Genomic DNA, 20,450 nt, shown 5'->3' with positions numbered 1-20,450 from the left:
AGCTCCAGGACACCTCTCACTTTACCTCCCAGTCCTTTCCCTTCCCTTCCATCCGTCCACTTGCGACTTTGGGATGTCCTGGAAACGTATCACGCCTCCTCGGAAAGGAAAGCGTTGCACAGTACATTCAGACTTTGCAAAACCAAAGCAGTGAATCCGTGGGGGAGGAATTTCAGACCGGTGGGGGTATATATACAGGGATAAGGGGAAGGTGCATAGGTTAAAAGTGGGAGAAGATGGAGTTTCCATAGAATCAGAGACACCCTGGGCCTTGGCTGTTAGGATCCAAGTACAACCAATTTGGCCTCATGGCTTTGTGACTGAGCTCGGAGTGCCTCGCAGCTCCAGAGTCACAGGCCTTTGGGATGCTTTGATGCAGATCTGCCCACTGGAAGCAAAACTACCTCGGATGGTTGAAGAAATGAAAACCTGATCAGAACGATATGGGAGAAAACAGGGTCAGTATTTTGCCCTAGAACACCAGATGCGATTATTTACATATACCTTCCAGGGTTGTTAGGAAAAGAAGGAATAGAAATTGACAGCTGAATGATGGGTAGGCAAATAGTTTCTTAATCTTACTTATTCACAAGCACCTTTAATGAATCAAATGAAAATTTGCCCCCGTGTCCCAGAAAACTGTCCACACACACACAAATGGAATTTTGCATGTAATCTCAAGAGGCTCGTGAAGAACGTCAGTAGGTTTCGTAAGTCAGCATCTCTGAATCCCGGATCTAACCTAGTCCCCTTACTTTAAAGGATTAGGAAACAAGCCCAGAACGAGGAACTTGTCCAGGGTCACAGAGTTTAGGAGAAGGGATTAAAACTCAATATTTTATGATTCCCAGTCAAGTAGTCTTCATAATGAACTATTTCTTGCTGGCTACTCAAACTGCATTGCTAAACCATGTATCTGGTGGCCCCCAGATACCTTCAATAAAAGAGATTCTTTAAAAAGGAAACCTTTTCACGTTGGTGGGGTTGATTGGGGCATGGCTTATTGGCAAAATTCTGCATCTTAGTGGGAGTTCTTGAATGTTTGTTTTAATATGTCCCTTACTCCTCTTGCAATGTAGCCAGACCTTTCTGATTTCAGAATAAATCTTGGGCTCACTAAATTTTGGCAAGTAGAACAAATTCATCTCTTGCTTTTCTTCCCACTTGCTAAAGTATGTTTGAATCCTTTGTGCCTGCAAGTATCCTGTGTAGGAGGGATTGATGGAACAGATATTTCATTTCTGTAGTGAAAAACAAATCCAGGAAGCGTGAAGATTATACCACAAGTATGTGGTAGAACCAAGAGGTAAGCCATGGCTTCTTGCCTCCCAGTTTCTGCATATTTTTCTACGAGGTGATTCTGTGGTCTCCATACCTTGGTTCCTAACTACAGACACAAAAAACTAGGCATGTAGATGGATAGGTAGATAGATACAGGGGCCTACCCCAGGCTGAAAAAATCAGAATCTCTGAAAATGAGGCCAGGTTTGGAAACCACTGTTGCACTCTGTGTTGTCAGAAGCAAACCTAAATCCAGGTGAGTTAACCTTTTTTTTTTTTTTCCTTTTGGGGAGGCAATTTTTTGTAATGGAGTGAAGTGGTTTTTTTGTTCGTGTGATTTTGAGTTTGAGCTTTTGAGTCAGCTCTACCTGTATTCAAACTTGGTATTTGCCCACTTGCTAGTAATTATCACCTGGAGTTATTATATATGAGGATAAATAACACATGCAAAGATAAACATATGTGGAGGTAAATGTTACTTTTCTCCTTTCTGCTTTGTATATCATCTCTGAACTCAGGCCTGGGAAGCAGAAATTCCTGAGTTCTCTATTTTGTGATTGGGAGGTTGGGCACAAGTTGTTTGAGTGCCCTGCAAGATGACCCCCACACTCTGCATCTTTCCAGAATGGTGAAGGAGGGAGCAAAAATCCATTTCCCTAGTCTGTCCCTCCTTGTAGCCTGCTTCATGGGAATTTGAGTACTTTCAGGGGAATTATCAAGTAGTACATATGACTGTGAACTGGTGAGTGCGTATTTTTGCTTCAAGTTTCCCTTTGCTGCAAGGAAAACCTCTGGAGGTTCTAGGGATCCCAAATACAACCTGGAAGATCCCTGAAGGTGCTAAGATCCCTGAGGGGCCAAAGAAACATAGGAAAGGCCCTGTAGCACTAGGAGGCTTTGCACCTAACCCCTGTGGGCTAGTGGGACCATTCTGTGGGGGTGGATCTGGCAAAGAGAGACATGTGACCCCAGCTGCTGATCATCTGACTACTTGCTCGGGTTTGGGGGAGAAGTCCCAGTGGTTGGTCTGCAGAAACTGTGGAGATGGTGCCAGCAAGTTTTAGGCTTCTCCTGTTTTCCTCTCCCTTTCCCTTTTCACAGTGGGGGAGGCTCCTGAACCCTGTAACCTGAAAGGGTAGCTCTGGCAGTAAGGCACTGGTCATGCTTCTTCCTGTACTTGAGATAAAGCAAGCTAACCCCCTGGCTTGGAGGAGATGGCGCCCTGACCTGCTTATTGAGCAGCTGGCGCTAGCCTGGGTCAAGAGGGCTCCAGATGGGCTGGTGTGTGTGGTCTCGGGTCCTGGGCTGCAGAGAGGCTAGGATATCAGGAGAGGGAGCTACAGATCAGGAGTAGATGAAACAGGCGGTTCCCACCTCCTAGAAGGTAGGTCATCAAGCCCCAGACTAACATTCCATCCCACATTCCTTATAACCAAATGTTGCAGTGACATCTCTGACTATACTTCTACGCTGATGCTTCTGGGGGTGGAGAAAGGTGGAGGAGGGAACTGGATGGACGATGTGAGTGCTGGGACAGAATGGTTGCAGTTTCCCAGAGGTTTGGAGTCCCTGATGTCTACTTTCCCAGGACAGCTGGGACCTTGTGAAAATCAGGAAAGGGACACATGGAGGAAGAATGGAGAGCCTTGTGCTCATGACTCAGAGATGCTCAGACAAGGGTGGTGGCCTTATGAGGGGATGACCTTGTGATAAGAGGGAACAAGAGCTAAAGCTGGAGGCAGAACTTTGAGATGGGGGGTGTCAGAGGGGCTTTTCTGAAATGTGAAAGTGAATACATGGGCAGATTTTGCAATATCATGCAGCCTGCTGTCTTCTCCAGTCTCTGCTCTCCAACCCCCACCCCGCCTCGTGCTTCCTCCCCATCTTTCACCACGTTCGTTTTCTGTTTCTGCTTTCCCTGTCCTTCTCCATCCTGTTCCTCCACAGCCTCTGTCCACTCCCTTTTCCCTCTCTTCCCTGGTGCCCTGTTCATCTGTTTCAATCCCTCTGGCTGCCTGCCCTGGCCTTCTGTCCTTCTGTCCTCTGATGTGGGGCCCATGGGAACTGGAGTTCACAGCAAAACAGGAAGAGCCTGTGAGCAGGAAACTGGGAGCAGGGCAGGGGGTGAACAACCAGCAGTAACCTCAGCTCCTCGCCCCCCACATCTGGACTGAAGCATCCCCAGGGCTCTCTGTCCCTCCCACTACAGCCCTGGCTTCTTCCATCTTGGTGCTTCACTGGTCCAGCAGACCTGAGAGGCAACCGGACAAGAGTATTCCTGGACTCTGATACAGGAGAAAGAGCACAGGGACTAGAGTGAGGACATCTGGTTTCTGACCCCAGTTTGGTCACTAGCTGTGTGTGGTCTTAGAAAAGGCTATCCCATGAGCTCAGTGCACTCTGTAAAATGGTGCTCCTGTTACTTACCCTCCCTCCCTCTTGGGGCTGCTTTAAGGACCAAAGGAGATAGCGAGGGGTTTGCATGTGGAAACAAGCCCTGGAAGGTTAATACTGTGTACAGATTCAAGATGATGGGAAGACCTAGAGCTGAAAATATTGGAGGTGAAAACAGCTACCATTTCTCGAACACTTACTATGTGCCACACCTTGTGCTATGTGCATTTACTTGTGACAACCTTATGTGGCAAAAACAATTATCATCCCTTATTTTAAAGATAGAGAATCAGATTCAGAGACATTATGTAACTTATCAGGATCACACAGCTACTAAGAGACAGAAGCAAAGGGAGGATTTGAATCCAAAATCTGAGCGCAGAGTTCAGGTGCTAAATCAACATGATGAGATGGAACTGACTAGAGTTAACAAGTGTGGAAGAGGATCATTCTTTTTCTTGTTTACCTATTCATTTAACAAACAGGAACATAGTACCCACTCTGTTGCCTGCTCTGTGCTAGGCCCTGTTCTGTGAGCTACAGGGGAGATAAAATCAATAAAACATGGTATCTACCTTCAGGGATGGATCTCCCATTCTAGGTAGCAAGACAGGATAGCTATGGCTCTAGTCTCAGCAGATGCTGGATAGAACCCACCATCACTGCTGATGGAACCATTCCCAGTTGTGAGAACCTGCATACATGTTCCCGGGTCCACCGTGGACTGGCATCTGGGTCACCTGCCATCTCCGCCCCTTCCCCTATCCCAGGCCTGCCACTGCTCTTCACCTGGCCACTTCACATCTCGGTGGCCCCCTGCAGGGTACCAACACTCAGACACCCTGGGAGGATAAGTACCTGCTTCTCCACCCCTGGAGTTCTACCAGTGTGGCCGAGGCCTGGGGTGAGTGGGGAGAGCCTTTTGGCCTCTTCCCAGAAGCAGAGGAGGAGGAGGGAGGCTGGGAAAGCAGGCTGGGGCTCGGTGTCGCAATTCTGGGCAGTGCCAGGACCTTTGCTCTAAGAGGTGTCTATGGAGGGGAGGGAACACCGACTCTGAAGGCTGCCGGGATTGGGGTAGGGGTGCCTGGTAGGTAGTCCTTCTGTAAGAGCAGCTAAGAGCCACCAGGGTGAGGAGAGGAAGGGGAGAAACGTGGAACTGGGCTGGTCTACAGGGAAATGTGACTGTCATGGTTGGGGGCAGGGGGGCAGGGGTGAGGCTGGGCTGAGGGGGCGGGCAGGCTGGGGAGGAGTCACCATGGTGGGGAAGCTGCCTCCTGGGTGTGGGGGACGGCGGCCAGGGCTCTGGTCAGTTGTCTCCGGTCTGCCGAGCAGGAAGGAGAAGTGGCCCGACCCCTTGGCAGTCCCTCCCCTCAGCCTTTCCCCACAGTACTTCCCTGGGGCTCCCGTCCCTCACTTGCTCAGCTCCGACTCTGCCAGCGTGAGGCCTCCAGACCAGGGATTGCACCATCCTCCCCTCCCAGCAAGGGGGCTCCAGAGACTGCACCAGCCAGGAAGTCTGGTGGCCTGGGGATTCGGTGGGTCCACTCCTCAGCACTGGCCTGGGGCTCTGTGTGTGAGTCTGGAGTGGGAGGGGGTCACCCTGTAGAACTTAGGGGTCTCTGGGGAGAAGCGAAGGATGATGATGGTGATGGCAGCCCAGGCAGCAATAGGATAATAATTCCCAAGGGGTTCTGGGGGAAGGGGTCCTGGCTGTGGGATGGAGTGACTCCTAGAGGCAGGAGGTTTGTGCTGGGGCCCTGGAAAGCACTGAGGGCGTCTGACAAGCAGTGAGTTTCACTGGGCAAGTGAGCCTCAATCCCATGCCCTAGTCCTGGCCAACTTTGGCTGTTCCCCGTCCTGGAGTGAGGGCAAGGGCTCTGAGAGAAGCTGGGCAGACGTGCCCAAACCCTCTGTGATAGCCTGGAAGGGCCCCTGGGTAGAAAAGGCGGCAAGGTGGCCAACAGCTAAGACTTTGAAGTCAGAGAGACCAGAATTGGAATCTTGGCTCTACCATTGCCTAACTGTGTGGCAATAGGCAATTTACTTAATCTCTCTTTTTTTTAAGATTTATTTATTCATGAAAGACACAGAGAGAGAGAGGCAGAGACACAGGCAGAGAGAGAAGCAGGTTCCATGCAGGAGCCTGATGTGGGACTAGGTCCCAGGACTCCAGGATTGTGCCCTGGGCGGAAGGCAGACGCTCAACCGTTGAGCCACCCAGGTGTCCCTACTTAATCTCTTTAAACCTCAGTTTCCTCATCTATAAAATGGGTATAAGAATAGCCATGACATCCTAAGCATATCTAGGGGAAGGCATAGAAAGTTTTAGCACAGGCTGCTGGATACATACACAGCAAGTGAATGTTAGCGGGTGTATTAGTTATCATAGGATTGGGTAGAGAAGGTTGCTGAGGCGAGAAAGAAGCCCAGTTCTGAAGACTGTAACGTGGGTCATTCCTGCAGGACAGCATCCTTGGTAATGTCCAGGGCTCCAGGAAGAGATGTCCTTGTGGCTGGAGGCCCCTGTGCCTGACGCTTCTCCTGGTAAGCCACTTCACTCCAGCCCTCTCTGCGCTCAGGGCCCAGGTCCTCTCCTCCCTCAGGAATCAGCCTCCTGCCATCCCCCGGAGGGCAGCCCAGAGTTGATTTTGGTATTGCTTGCCTCCTGCCTGGACTGCCCGTCTGTGGGTCTGGTGTCGGTCCTTCTCAGCGTGGGCTTGCTGCTGGGGAGAGTTGGCATGTCTAGTGCTTACCAGCACTGGCTTTGAAGAGCGCTGAGCTCTGCAGTGGATGCACGCCAGCCCCTCAAGGGGACGAGGGTTAACATCCTGAGATGCAGAGGGACTACAAGTGACCAGCCCGAGAGCCCCACAAACCCCAGAGTCCTGAAGCCTGCACCAGGATTTTGCTGCCCTCTAGGGGTAGAGATAAGTTACCAATTTCCCAGAAGAACATGGAGGAGGGGGATGGGAGGGACCCGAGACCCCCTTGTGCCTCTCTTTTGTGGGGCCCAGACTCGGCAGCGGAGCTGTGGGAGCCCAACACACAGGATGCCAGCAGCCAGGCTCTGGGAGGCAACGACTGCGTCCTTGGGGAGGAAGCCGGCACTCCCCAATCTGCTGGGGGCTCTCTGGGGGCAGGGCTGCAGGCAGCAGAGCCCACCGTCCTGCTCCCCGGAGTGGATACCCCTCCAGAATCTGCAGGTGAGGGGCTGTTGGATTCGGAGGCAGTAGGGGCCCCCTGGATCTGCGAGGGGTACCTTAGGGCTATTTACCCCTATAAGATCATGGTTAAGTCCAAAGACTTCGGGTTCTATTAGACCCGACTGATCCGAGTGTGAATTTTGTCTCCACTTTGGGCCTTTCTGTGCCTGTTTCCTTATTTGTGAAATGGAAATAGTAAATAGTACGTGTCTGCTAACGGTTGTGAGGTCGATGCACATAAAGGGCTCGGGCAGGACCTAGGATGTATAGCACTTGGCACCTGAGACCTACTTTCTCATAACGGGCAAGACAGCCTACTGTGAAGGGAACAAAGGTCACTGGGCGCTCAGGGCCATGCCACCTGGGCTCCGAGCTTTTTCCTTGGAGAAGAACATTAATAGGCTCTCCCCTGTACCCAGAGCTCCGTCCACAGAAGCGGAAAAAGGGGCCAGCCCCCAAAATGCTGGGGAACGAGCTGTGCAGTGTGTGTGGGGACAAGGCCTCTGGATTCCACTACAATGTGCTGAGCTGCGAGGGCTGCAAGGGATTCTTCCGCCGCAGCGTCATCAAAGGGGCGCGCTACGTCTGCCACAGCGGGGGCCACTGCCCCATGGACACCTATATGCGTCGCAAGTGCCAGGAGTGCCGCCTTCGAAAATGCCGCCAGGCTGGCATGCGGGAGGAGTGTGAGTGTCTGGGGATGGGAGTGGGGGGAAGTGGCTGATGGGCAAGGGGTGCCAGGGTGTGAGGCCAGACAGGCAGCTGAGCCTGCAGGGCCTAAGTATGGATTAGTATCTCTTCCTTGCCTTTACCCAATGCTTTCGGCTTTTCTGGAGCCTCAGACCACCCCTCTGCCGCATCTTGGCTGCTCATTTCCCCTCCTCATATCACACGACCCTGTCCTTAGGCGTCTTGTCAGAAGAGCAGATCCGCCTGAAGAAACTGAAGCGGCAAGAAGAGGAACAGGCTCAAGCCACATCCATGCCCCCCAGGGTGTCCTCACCTCCCCAAGTTCTGCCCCAGCTCAGCCCAGAGCAACGGGGCATGATTGAGAAGCTGGTGGCTGCCCAGCAACAGTGTAACAGGCGCTCTTTTTCTGACCGGCTTCGGGTCACGGTAACCAGGGGAACTGGGGAAAGGGGGCTGTGCCCAGAGCACTGGTTGGCTCCTTGATATCTGACTCAGTGTAGTTCATTTTTTTCCATCCTTGCCCTTCTGGGTAGCCTTGGCCCATGGCACCAGATCCCCAGAGCCGGGAGGCCCGTCAGCAGCGCTTTGCCCACTTCACCGAGCTGGCCATCGTCTCTGTGCAGGAGATCGTTGATTTTGCCAAACAGCTGCCTGGCTTCCTGCAGCTCAGCCGGGAGGACCAAATCGCCCTGCTGAAGACCTCTGCGATCGAGGTGGCTGGCGAGGCCGAGGGGTGAAGGGAGAACCAAAGCGGGACTGTCTCTGGCAGGGGCTTCCAGACAGCTGGGTGGGGAGCGCAGGTGCCCCATGCCAAGACCGGCCTTCCGAGCCCCTGTTTGAGGTCTGCTGCTTGTGTGCAGGTAATGCTTCTGGAGACATCTCGGAGATACAACCCTGGGAGTGAGAGTATCACGTTCCTCAAGGATTTCAGTTATAACCGGGAAGACTTTGCCAAAGCAGGTAAGGACCAAGATCAAAAATGGCTTGGGCGGGGTGGAAAGACACTTCTTGTCATCGGGCTCATAGTGACTACAGAGACACAGGCCCAGGCTTTGGGTGGCTGTACGGGGAAGGCTCCACTTGTTTTTCCAAGATAGAAAGTCAGAGTGGTGTTAGGCCTCTCTCAGCTGACCCAAATAGACTTCTGTTCTCTGTTGCATTTGCCCAGTGGTCTTCACACAGTGTTTCAAGGAGCCTGGCCTGTGGGTGGGGGCTTCCATAGAAGTGTCACCTTAAAGGAGGAACAGTGACACAGGAATGTCCTTCATCCTCTCTAGCCAAACGAGAAACCATTTTTTTTTTAAAGATTTCATTTATTTATTCATGAGAGACACAGAAAGGCAGAGACATAGGCAGAGGGAGAAGCAGGCTCCTCTCAGGGAACTTGATGTGGGATTTGATCCCAAGACCCTGGGATCACGACCTGAGCCAAAGACCGATGCTCAACCTCTGAGCCACCCAGGTGTCCCAAGAAACTCCATTTAATATTGTGCTTCTGCATAATGTTTTGCTTGAAGAAAAGATTTCACAGCTAGGAAAAAAAAAAAGAGCTTGAAAAGCACTGCACTGAGCCTTTTAGTATCTACTGATGGACTTGGTTGTGCTTTTTGAGGATCTTGGGGACTGATTTTCCCCCCTACTCTTTTTCAGTTGCTTTTTCTGATGAGTTGTGGAACAGAAGCTGAAACATGGCAATTGTAGGGCAGTTTTCGGATAAGAGTGAACACTCCCATCCCCATGCAGCACCTGGAGTGTTTTCTCCAAGAATTAGTTCCCAGGACTTCTCTTTGCTCCTTGCTTGCAGGCTAAGCAGTGTTGGTTTCCTCATATTCAGTTGCTGGTAATGTTTGTGTTATTGGGGGGCAGTGGTGGGAAAGAATGGAATGCTCACAGGGTTTTGGAGGGACTAGAGCTTCAGCTCAGCAGGAGACTGAGTAGTTTAACACCTGAGTGAGTGGGTCTATAAAATAGGGCTCATGCTGTGTCTCCATTCTCAGGGTTGGCAGGTCCTGGTTTCCAGGGCAGAACTCATAAAGTCCTCTCTTTTTTCTGGCGACACAGACCAGCTCATTTGCCTCTTGTTCCCACACAAGCCATCCAGTGAGCTTTCTAGAAAGGCCTCCTTAAACAACAGGGCATGGCCGAGGTCTACTGGCATCTCTTGCTTTCTGTAGTGCCAGGTGTGCCCCTGGATTGTGTAGGCACCTAAAGGGGCAACTTGAGGACTTTTTCCAGCTTTAACAACCCAGCCTTGCTCCCTTTATCTGCCTGTTCCCCAAATGCTGCTTCCCCAGCCCTTCTGAAGCATGGTCTCCTCCTCATCCTTCCTAACATCCTCCTTTCTAAACCCTTTGCCATTCTCATGTGAAGAGTGTTCCTTCAGCACTTGCAGACTTGTGCCATCTGAATCTGCACCTATTTATAGATTCATTTATATAAGCAGTTTTGAACCATCATGTTTGCCTTTTTTAAAAAAAGATTTTATTAAAAAAATTTTATTTATTTGACAGCAAGAGAGCACAAGCAGGGGGAGCAACAGGCTCCCCACTGAACAAGGAGCCCAAGGTGGGGCTCCATCCCAGGACCCTGGGATCATGACCCGAGTGGAAGGCAGACACTTGACTGAGCCAACCAGGCGCCCCTCATGTTTGCCTTTCATTTCTTTTTTGTCAGTGAGGTCTTGGGTAGGAGGAGCAGGGGCTCTCTTTTGTCAGATCTCCGTCCTTCTGTACATCCACTACCATATGCTGCATGCAGTGGACAGCTAAAGATGTGCATGCACAGTGCTGGGGGTGTCCATTCAGCAAGTGTGAGCCGACCTGGCAGGGTACACAGCACAACTCCAGAACCTACTTATCCTCTCTGTACAAAGGGGCCGTTCACAATTTGAGGCTTAACACCTCACCAAGAAAGGCTTTATAAAATGGCGCTTGTCCATTAAATGTCTCAACACACACTTGATAAACATCAGGGTGAAAGTGCAGGAAGTGACTAATCAAGAAGCCTCAAATGGAAAAGTTAGCAGATGGTTGCTAAAAGAAATCAGAAAGCCTGGGGGACAGGGAGAGGTGGGGAGACTTTGTGATGGCAGAAGTGTGCTCTAGATGTTATGACTTTAGGTCATGGTGTGTTGAACTTCACTCTCCGCAAAAAGACTGGTTCTATTTTTAAAGTTTTATTATTTATTAACAAACACTTATATAGGAGTTACCATTCTAAGGACTCATTATGAGGTTGGTGCTGTTATTATCTTCCATTTTACAGATGGAAAAACCAAGACCCAGAGAGCTTAGATAACTTATGTAAGGTCACACAGCCTAATAAATGGCCAAGCCAGGGCTCAAACCCAGGCAGTCCGATGCCACAGTCCATGCCCTCAACCACATTGCTGTGTTCCTGCTGGGACCTGAAACATGAGGCATATCTCTAGTATTCAAATAAGGCCAATTGCCAGTGAAAAAGTTTTCTTTGAAAACAAAAACAAGAGTTTTTCTATTTCTAGTAATGTGGGGCCCCGGAGAATTGCAGTAATAGCAGGTATTATCATTTAACTCAGTACCTCCTTGTGTGACAAACACAGCACTATACATGCTTTGCATGCTTTGTGATTTAACCGTCACAACAGTCTTAGAAGTTCAGATATTCCCATCTCACAGATGAGGCTTAGAAAAGAAACTTGCCTAATGTTACCCAGCAGAGCCCTGGAGACTTCTTAGTTCCTAATAGTTCCCATAAGTTAAGGAGTTGGAGGAGAGAAGGAAGTTCCTGCTGCTGGTGCTGCATGCCCCACTCCCTTCTTCCTCCCCAGGGCTGCAGGTGGAGTTCATCAACCCCATCTTCGAGTTCTCCAGAGCTATGAATGAGCTGCAACTCAATGATGCCGAGTTTGCTTTGCTCATTGCCATCAGCATCTTCTCTGCAGGTGCGATGAGGGGCAGAAGGGAAAAGGAGCAAGAGACTTGCATCAAGTGGGGCTGCAGGCCCCATAGGGCAGGAATTGTGGGAGTGGGAGCCCTCCATTGTTGTGCTACCTGGGGAGAGGGTGGGGCATGTCCCTATTTGGGGGGTTGTGATTTGGGGTGTGGCACTGAGACCCTGGCCACACCTGCTCCTGACCTCTGTTGATGACCTATAGACCGGCCCAATGTGCAGGACCAGCTCCAGGTAGAAAGGCTGCAACACACTTATGTGGAGGCCCTGCATGCCTACGTCTCCATCCACCACCCCCATGTGAGTCTCCCCAAGTCGCCTCCTTTCCTCCTCCCCACAGGCTCATCCCCAGACACCCCTACTTCCCCTTCAAATATCCTTCCCTGAATACATCTTGCACAGCTAGTTCTCTACCCATCCCATAATTCCCCTATCCTTGCCCCCCTTCCCTGGGGAGAGACAGACACTATACTTGTCTCTCTCCTTCCCTCAGGACCGACTGATGTTCCCACGGATGCTAATGAAACTGGTGAGCCTCCGGACACTGAGCAGTGTCCATTCAGAGCAAGTGTTTGCACTGCGCCTGCAGGACAAAAAGCTTCCCCCGCTACTCTCTGAGATCTGGGATGTGCACGAATGACTGCTCTTCCCCCCACCCCCCCATATCTTCTGTTTTCTGAGGCGCCTGCCTGCTTCTTAGAGGTGAAGCAGACGGAGAAGGGCAAACATTCCTGGGAGCTGGGCAAAGGAGATCCTCATTGTGGCATTAAAGGAGAGTCAAAGGGTTGGGAGTCTGTGGCTGCTGGGCAGTGAGGGTCCTGCCAACACTGTGCTCCATTTGAAGACTGTACTGAACCCAACCCAAGACTGTGAATGGATCTGGGGGCCACTTTGCACAAGGTTCTCCAGGGCCCTGCCCGTCCTGCCTCCACCGCTTCCTGTTTTCCCCACAGGGCCCCAAGAGAAATTCTCCACTGTCATTCTGCGGCTCAGCCATAAATGCCTCGGGGCTGCCTCACTGATAGGTCTGGCGCCGTGTGTACAGAAACTCCACAAGGAAGATAGAATGAGAGAAACTATTTCTGGACCCTGCGGGTGGGGGCATGGCCATTGGGGTGGAAACCGTCCTTTAGGGTCCGCTTCCAGACGCTTAAGAGGGAGACAAACCACAGTAACAGCCTTGGCAGTGAGAGGGGACCTCCTTCAACTAAGCCCGCCCTACTGCGGCTTAGATGCCCCCTTCCCCTTTAATGATCCAGGTGGGATAGGGTTCTCTTTCTCGGGGGAAGGGGAGTGAATTTTCAGCACAAACACCCCAGCCATGCATGCACCTGTCTTCGTGCGCGCCCTCGTAATGCCTCGGGTTTTCCGTTGGTACCTAAAAAAAAAAAAAAAAAAAAAAAAAGGAGGGCCCAACAGTCAGTGCTGTAGGGCCCCAGGCCCTGAGGACCGGGAAGGAAAGTGCCTTGAGGCCAGGGGAGGGTTGGGGCTGTCAGAGGGACTGGACTCCATTTCCCAGCGGGTATCGCGGCACCGTTCACGCCCCCTGCGCTCTGCGCGCTCCCGTGTAGGTGAGCCGGCGGCCACGCCTTCCGACCTCGGCTCCCACCCCCCCGCCGTCCGTGAGTTGGTAGGGTCCACCTCCGGGCCCGCAGGCTTTGCAGCCCAGGCTGCCGGGCACTTCCAAGCCGCTAGCGGGGGGGGGGGTGGGGAATGGGGGGGGTTGAGGTGTGGGTGACGCTCAGGAAGTCTCAGGAGCAGTTTTATTTTGAGAAGCCGCTTCCACGTTAATCCACGGTTCGTCGAAAGAGGCTCTATCACCACGTCAAATTAAAATCCCTTTGGGTCCTCCCCGTGGCACGCTTGGCGCTGGGCCGGCCCAGCGCTCCCCGTCGCCTTCCCACTCCCCCACGGATAGGTGTGTGCGTAGCCGCCTTTCTCCCGAGGTTGGCTCCACCCTTCAGCGGACGGCTTGGTGCAGCCCCGTCCCCCCGTGGTGCATGGTACGGCCCCCGGCCCCCTCAGCCTCCCCCCTCCCTCACCGGCTCCGAGTGGTACGCGCCCCCCGGTGCAGACGCGGAACTGGCGCGCGCTCCGAGCGGGGCTGGCGCCCGCGAGCTTCCGACGCTCTGCTGCCGGGGGCCGTCTGGCTGGGCCTGGCCGGCGCCCCACGGCTCGGGAGGTAGGAAGGTCCGGGCCCTGGAAGGGTCTGGGGACGGGGCTCTCCGGGGGAAACGGGCACCAGGGGAAGCCACCTCTGAGGAGGCCCTCAAGGAGTTGGGGGGGGGCGGGGGTCGCGGAGGGAGGGGGCGGGGCTAGGACTGAGGGCGCTCGGGGCTGCAGAGGGGGTGCGCGCCGGTGCTCCGGGCTCTGCTCGCCGCGGCGGGCCTCGATTCCTGCCGGGGTGGCCCGGGCGCGGGTTCGGGGCGGGGGCGGGGCGAACTGTCCAGCAGGTGAGGGGGCGGGCGGGGCTGTCTTGCCAGAGGACCGAGCCGGGATAAGCACCTGGCGCGCGCGCGTGTGCACGCACACCCTATATTTGATCACGATTCGGAGACCATGTTTGGTCTTTTCGAAAAAGAAAAAAAATTTTTTTTTTGGTGTTTCAAAACTGGAGTCGAGACACTGTTTAATCTTTCCTGCAGCTGCTTGCCTCCTCATCCTCGTGCATCTTTCAATTCCACCTCTTCCTGTCCCCCCCCCCCTCTCCAACCCTGCCTATTGCCTGCCTGCCTTACTGCTCTCTTTCTCCCCCAATGCTGACTAGTCTGTGCTGATGCGCTTGCAAGGTCACTGCCTGGGTAGGAGAGGCGAGAGCCTCCTGTTGTGCTCACGTCAGCAAAGATGTCATATCGCTCTCCGGTTCCTGTGGTTTTACTATGACATCCTGCCCCACACGAGGGACTAATCCAAAGCGTTGATTATCGTGGCCATTCGTAGGCTGAAAATTCAGAGAACTTAAAAGATCTATGGATTCTAAATCAGCGTCTGGATGGAGTGGATGGTGAAGTAGGACTTCAGCAGATAGGTATGCGTTTTCAGCGTGACGCCTTTGGAATATAGGAGCTGAGAACCAGGGACCCCCCCACCCCCATTAGTAAAAACATGGTTGAGGCAAAAGGCAGAGTCTGAGGCTGGGTTGATACGAAAACAGGATGTGAGTTATAGGTGATATCAAGAGTCTTTATGAAAAAGGGAGAGAATGGGGAGAAAAGCCTTGGTTATCTCTGCAATCTGAATAACCAGAGGCAGTGACTGTTGATGAGAGATGAAGTGTGGCTAAAATTCTTTTCTATCATTAGTGCTGAAATAGTCACAAGATCTCAGGGGCCTTGTGATTCTAGAGGGAGATGAACATGGTAGAGCATGATAATGACTTGAGTTTTATCAAATGATTCTCAGTGGCAGGGCTGCTTTCCCACCAAGGCTAGAGGCTTGATGCCCTAATATGTTAGTAGAAAATGCTTTAGCTGTGATCTTTAGATTTTGGCCGGAAAGGGCTCTTGGTTTTCAGTGTAAACATAGATTTCAAGGCTCACCCTTGAGCTGTGGCCTTGTAAATTCAGTTTTACTTTAAGATACATTGGGTCTAACCCTAAGCATTTTCCATATAATTATAGGAAGAATTATGCTTTTTACCCATGTCCCATTTCATTTCTCTATTTCCCTCCCCTTCTTACTCTGCTTGGGGGGAGCAGAGATCAACTTTATAACAGTGCCCACCTTCTGCAGTTTGCTCATGACTCCATGGCACTGCAGAGAACCAAAGGACTTTTTGGATGGTGGTGATACCTAGAAATGAGTATATGGCATGCATAGAAACTTGGTTTTGGTTGCATGGAAAGAAGATATTATCTCTCTCAAAATCCAGAACTAGGACAAAGTACAAACTAAAAATAGTTTGGGGAGAAGATAGACTCATAGTTAGCAGGCGCTGTCAGTGGAAGAGGTGTCTCTAGATTCAAGGAGAATGAATTGTTACGGGCCCTGGCCGACTCTGGAGTAGCAGCTGCTAGCACTGTGCAGTCACCAAGCAGGGGAGGGGCTGTGCCTATGCTATAAATAGTTCTGGGAGCCAGAGTCGCTATGGAGACAATACTGAATCCTATTACCTGCAGGTCCTCTATTGGGAGCAAGAGAAGGGAGGGGAGCAGTATTTTGAGGATTTGAGAGTATTGCAGAGCAGTCTATTTATTATTAAGTAGGGAAGAAAAAAGATAGAACTTCTCATTATCTAAATCAAGTAGGACCTTAAGCATACAGGGATTGTGTATGTCTGGGTATGGGAGTACACGCAGCAGCCGAGAAGGGAGTGGCGTGTGTGTGTTTGTGTATGTACGGTTATGGTAATATTCGTGGTAGTATAGCGAAGGAGGTCTTAGTGTGGCCGTGTGTGGAGCACAGGGGTAGAATCCTTATGCACTGAAGATAGCCTTGTAGTGGAGTGAAACATTTTATTTAGAGAAGTGTATGGAGACCCAACAGGTCATAAATTATAATTAAGACCATGTAAGCTTTTCCTAAGTTTTGGACTGTGGTTCAGAAATTCCTCTCAGTGCCTCTCCCTGCCCTTGCAGAAATTCAGTTATTTATGCATCTAATTCTTAATTTGTACATGACGTACAAGGATCAAGTCTCATTTCTGTGTACTGTATTACTGATTCCAACCGTAGGACTAGAATAGAGGAGAAAGACTATGATTCAGCACCAAGGGCAGAGCTAGTAGCGATAGCCAGTGGGCCCCTTTCTTGCTTGAAGAGGGAAGAAAAATGGTTTAGAAGAAGCAATTGGGGCATAGATATTCTTCATCTGAGAGTGCGCAGGGTAGAGTAGCCTGCTGTTGTTATCATCTGAATGCACAGAGCATACAGTTTTTATGGTAGTTTCACATGAAGCTGAATGCAGAATGTTGGAACAGAAAGTAATTAGGTTTTCATGTAGAGGTAGGAGTACAGATTAGTGCTGATTAGAGTCTGGTTTGATCCTGATCCACTCTGGAGCTGTCCTAAAAGTGACTTCGTTTTTGTTATCATAATGACCGAGTCCAGATTAGACTAACTGGGTCTGTTATTCAGAAACAAAGCACCAGGAGTGAGGCTGGAAGTGGGCTGCTTTGTAGGGATGGGGAGGTGAGCCATTATTTGTTCTAATTCTTGACATTTGACTCTGTAAGTTCATAAGCTTAGACCAAGTGCTAGGCTAGGAAAAGTGTCATGTTCTCCCATCTGTAGTACTAAAATGGAAGAGACCTTCTTACCTATGACCCTGGCTGGAATGAAGCTGAGAGGGATGCATCCCTTAGGCACAGCGGTGGATTTTATCAGTACTTTTTTTCCTATTGGACTTGAATTTTCAGATAACATCAGAATTCCTCCTGGGAACAGTGACTCCTTGTGTGGTGCCTTGAAGTTTCTCTGAGATGAACTGATGAATTGGAGCCATGGTGCAAAAGAAGAAGTTCTGTCCTCGGTTACTTGACTATCTCGTGATCGTAGGGGCCAGGTAACCAAGAAGAGACTGATTTTTATCTTATCATTTGGGATGACCACAACATGTGTGATTATTTCTCTTCCCGATACCCACATTGTTTTGCATAACTCATTTGTCCCCTGTTATTTTTCCTTGATGGGAACATTGGTGCTAGTAGTGAAAACAGCAGTCAGGTGGATTGAGAGTATTGGTCCAGAGGAACAGAGACAGAATGAAATTGGTCTTATATAGCATCTTTGTGTTCTTGGGCAAATGTACTCTGTATACCTCAGTTTCCTTATTTTTTAAAAAAGAAAAGTATGCTGTGCTCTTTCTCTACCTGCATATGCTCTGTTGGTAATTCATTAGCTGATATACCTTTAAAAGTGCTAATCAGCTTAAGGTGTTAGTAATAATTCCATTGTTGTAATTTTCCTTGCATTTCAAGATAGGTATCTTCACGACAGCACAGACCTCATTTAGCCTACCAGCTAAATGTGGCAGGCAGCACCCATATTTTCCAAGGTCCTGCAGTTAGGTTACTTTATTCAAAATAGTATTTTAAGCTCTGTTTCTGGACTGTGGTTAAAATTTGGAACAGCATCCTATCCCTTCAGGCTGCTGAATTTCTCTTTATGTTCTTCAGGCACCCAAGCAGTGATAGTGTGGCCCAGACTCCTGAATTATTACGGCGCTACCCACTGGAGGACCACGCTGAGTTTCCCCTGCCCCCAGACGTAGTGTTCTTCTGCCAACCAGAGGGCTGTCTGAGTGTGCGGCAGCGGCGCATGAGCCTGCGGGATGATACTTCTTTTGTCTTCACCCTCACTGACAAGGACACTGGAGTCACTCGTTATGGCATCTGTGTTAACTTCTACCGCTCCTTCCAGAAGCGTATGCCTAAGGACAAGGGGGATGGGGGGGCAGGGTCCCGTGGGAAGGAAGGACCCCGTGCTACTTGTGCCCCAGAAGAGATTGGCACTGAGAGGTCAGAGAGTGGCTTGTCCCTGCAGCCTCCCAGTGCTGACTCTGCCCCTAATGTGACTCAGTCTCCTCGGGGGAAACCCCGGGCCAAGACGGGGAGCCGCTCCCGCAATAGTACTCTGACATCCTTGTGCGTGCTCAGCCACTATCCCTTCTTCTCCACCTTCCGAGAATGTCTGTACACCCTCAAACGTCTGGTGGACTGCTGCAGTGAGCGGCTGCTGGGCAAGAAACTAGGCATCCCTCGAGGTATACAAAGGTATGGTTTGCCACTGACACTTAGAAGAGAGGGAAGCAGTGAATGATGAGGTATTAATTGGTCTGTGAAGGGCAGGAAATTTCTTCTAAAGACCGAGGTCCTTCATCTAGCTAGAATGAAGTGTTGTCTTAGATCTTGATGTATGTTTAAGAATAAACTTTTGTTTTAAAAAAAAAATCAATCATTAAAAAATAACCCAAGGTCCTTCATATATCTATTATTTATTTATTTATTTATTTATTTATTTATTTATTTATTTATTTTTTAAAGATTTTATTTATTTATTCATGAGAGACACAGAGAGAGAGGGAGAGAGACAGAGGCAGAGGGAGAAGTAGGCTCCATGCAGGGAGCCCGATGTGGGACTTGATCCCGGGACTCTAGGATCTGCCCTGGGCCAAAGGCAGGTGCTAAACCGCTGAGCCGCCTGGGCTGCCCCATATACCTATTTAAACACAGTATATTAGTGCTTCCTAAGGGAAAGACTGGGGAGTTAGACTTCCTAACACAGGACTGTTTGGAGCTCGATGTCTCATGCAGGCAGGACTAAGTACTGCTATGTATACGTTTTAACAGTGGTTCTCACTCATGTACATACCCTCTGATCCTAGCCGAGCCCAGAGAGTGGGCATTTCCAGTTGTCATCATTTTTACTGTAAGGTTACACTGTGTTGCAGCGGGGTGTCAGCTCCTGGTGCTTACGTGTCTGTTTCCTGCTGTGTGCTCCTCAGGGACACTATGTGGCGCATCTTTACTGGATCATTGCTAGTGGAGGAGAAGTCAAGTGCCCTTCTTCATGACCTTCGAGAGATCGAGGCCTGGATCTATCGATTGCTGCGCTCCCCAGTGCCTGTCTCTGGGCAGAAGCGAGTGGACATTGAGGTCCTACCCCAGGAGCTCCAACAAGCTCTGACCTTTGCTCTTCCAGACCCTTCTCGATTCACCCTAGTGGATTTCCCACTGCACCTTCCCTTGGAACTTCTGGGTGTGGATGCCTGTCTCCAGGTGCTAACCTGCATTCTGTTAGAGCACAAGGTGAGAGAGCCAGCTCTCTAGACCTTTAAGGACAGGGACTATGTCTTTTTCATATGTTTGTCTCTAGGAGGTAACATGATGCCAGGTATACACCAGGTACTTCGTTGGTGTGGGTTGAATTACGGTACAATCAATGGAATGTATTCAGAGGGTTGTCCACTCAGTCGAATTATCCTTAACCAGACTGACTTAATGCTTTGGAAATATCAGTAGTTCTATTCCAATGAGTGGTCCTGGAATTGGGGGACCAAGGACCAGGAAGGTAAGGCATGGGGCAGAGATAATTGTGGAAACTGTGCTCGTGGAGCCCTAGGCATGGTGAAATGGAAATGAAATTATAGCATTGGAAAAAGAAAAGAAAGAAAAGAAAGAAAAGAAAAGAAAGAAAGAAAGAAGAAAGAAAGAAGAAGAAGGAAGAAAGAAAGAAGAAAGAAAGAAGAAAGAAAGAAAGAAAGAAATTATAGCATTGGAAACTATTTTCTCATAAACCTTATTTATACTGCTGAATGATCCTTCTATGGCTTGTGGCAGGTGGTGCTACAGTCCCGAGACTACAATGCCCTCTCCATGTCTGTGATGGCGTTTGTGGCAATGATCTACCCACTGGAGTATATGTTTCCTGTAATCCCACTGCTGCCCACCTGCATGGCATCAGCAGAACAGGTGAGTTTCAGGCGTTTTCTGGCTTTGTCACCTCTATCTTCCAACTCTGTCCAGCTCTGAGGAAGAACATACAATACCAAGAAGTTGTAAATCAGTACTCATCTTCAATCCCTTATTTTAACTTACCTGTCGGCAGAACATGACCTCATGTACTGATTTAATGGCAAAACCTATGCTGTTATGGTTTTTACTTACCGAAGGAAATGTTGGGGCACCTGGGTGGCTCAGTTGGTTAAGCATCTGCCATCAGCTCAGATCATGATCCCAGAGTCCTGGGATTGAGCCCTGCATCAGGCTCCCTGCTCAGCGAAGAATCTGCTTCTCCCTCTTCCTCTGACCCTCCCCGCTGCTGCTTCTCTCTCTCTCTCTCTCTCTCTCTTTAAGATTTTATTTATTCATAAGAGACACAGAGAGAGAGAGAAGCAGAGACACAGGCAAAGGGAGAAGCAGGCTCCATGCAGGGAGCCTGACGTGGGACTCAATCCCGGGACTCCAGGATTATACCCTGGGCCAAAGGCAGGCGCTAAACTGCTGAGCCACCC

General features: G+C 50.3%; 2 protein-coding genes across 58 annotated transcripts in view; both read left to right on the top strand.

Annotated features, from left to right (window-relative positions):
* Nucleotides 1-4,507: 4,507 nt before the first annotated feature.
* NR1H3 (nuclear receptor subfamily 1 group H member 3) lies at nucleotides 4,508-12,522 on the top strand. Of its 8 annotated transcripts, none has more exons than XM_055308694.1 (11): nucleotides 4,508-4,579; nucleotides 5,063-5,210; nucleotides 6,139-6,219; nucleotides 6,690-6,878; nucleotides 7,298-7,564; nucleotides 7,786-7,994; nucleotides 8,102-8,281; nucleotides 8,429-8,528; nucleotides 11,377-11,490; nucleotides 11,704-11,798; nucleotides 11,992-12,522. In XM_055308694.1, exons 3-11 carry the CDS (start codon nucleotides 6,177-6,179, stop codon nucleotides 12,136-12,138), a joined length of 1,344 nt encoding a protein of 447 aa, XP_055164669.1. In that variant the 5' UTR covers nucleotides 4,508-4,579; nucleotides 5,063-5,210; nucleotides 6,139-6,176; the 3' UTR covers nucleotides 12,139-12,522. The 8 variants fall into 8 exon arrangements, with proteins under 8 accessions (XP_055164669.1, XP_055164679.1, XP_055164673.1 ...); XM_055308704.1 differs by lacking the exon at nucleotides 4,508-4,579 and adding an exon at nucleotides 4,588-4,762 and having other exon boundaries at nucleotides 5,098-5,210; XM_055308698.1 differs by lacking the exon at nucleotides 4,508-4,579 and adding an exon at nucleotides 4,588-4,762.
* An 828-nt stretch (nucleotides 12,523-13,350) lies between these two features.
* The window catches only part of MADD (MAP kinase activating death domain), a 42,406-nt gene continuing 35,306 nt past the window's right edge, over nucleotides 13,351-20,450 (top strand). For 17 of the 50 annotated variants that reach the window (XR_008662462.1, XM_055309813.1, XM_055309785.1 and 14 more), the window contains exons 1-5: nucleotides 13,352-13,680; nucleotides 16,855-17,000; nucleotides 17,614-18,210; nucleotides 18,942-19,245; nucleotides 19,777-19,908. Coding sequence is in view for 43 of the 50 variants with exons in the window: in XM_055309813.1 (XP_055165788.1) it covers nucleotides 16,939-17,000; nucleotides 17,614-18,210; nucleotides 18,942-19,245; nucleotides 19,777-19,908 (1,095 nt within the window). In the remaining 7 variants the exon portion in view is untranslated. Of the gene's footprint in view, nucleotides 13,681-16,854; nucleotides 17,001-17,613; nucleotides 18,211-18,941; nucleotides 19,246-19,776; nucleotides 19,909-20,450 lie in introns of all 50 variants that reach the window. The other 33 variants (XR_008662464.1, XR_008662463.1, XR_008662461.1 and 30 more) reach the window with 5 other exon arrangements.

The sequence above is a fragment of the Nyctereutes procyonoides genome, unplaced genomic scaffold, assembly GCF_905146905.1.
Source record: "Nyctereutes procyonoides isolate TBG_1078 unplaced genomic scaffold, NYPRO_anot_genome, whole genome shotgun sequence".
Classification (NCBI taxonomy): Eukaryota; Metazoa; Chordata; class Mammalia; order Carnivora; family Canidae; genus Nyctereutes; species Nyctereutes procyonoides.
This window is presented reverse-complemented; position numbering and strand designations above follow the sequence as displayed.

What these genes read in the sequence shown, in the direction of transcription:
- NR1H3 (XM_055308694.1), top strand. Translation starts at nt 6,177, where the DNA reads ATGTCCTTGTGGCTGGAGGCCCCTGTGCCTGACGCTTCTCCTG. An exon ending in TACCCCTCCAGAATCTGCAG is followed by an intron (nt 6,879 to 7,297) that starts GTGAGGGGCTGT and finishes CCCTGTACCCAG; the next exon opens with AGCTCCGTCCACAGAAGCGG. An exon ending in CTGACCGGCTTCGGGTCACG is followed by an intron (nt 7,995 to 8,101) that starts GTAACCAGGGGA and finishes CCTTCTGGGTAG; the next exon opens with CCTTGGCCCATGGCACCAGA.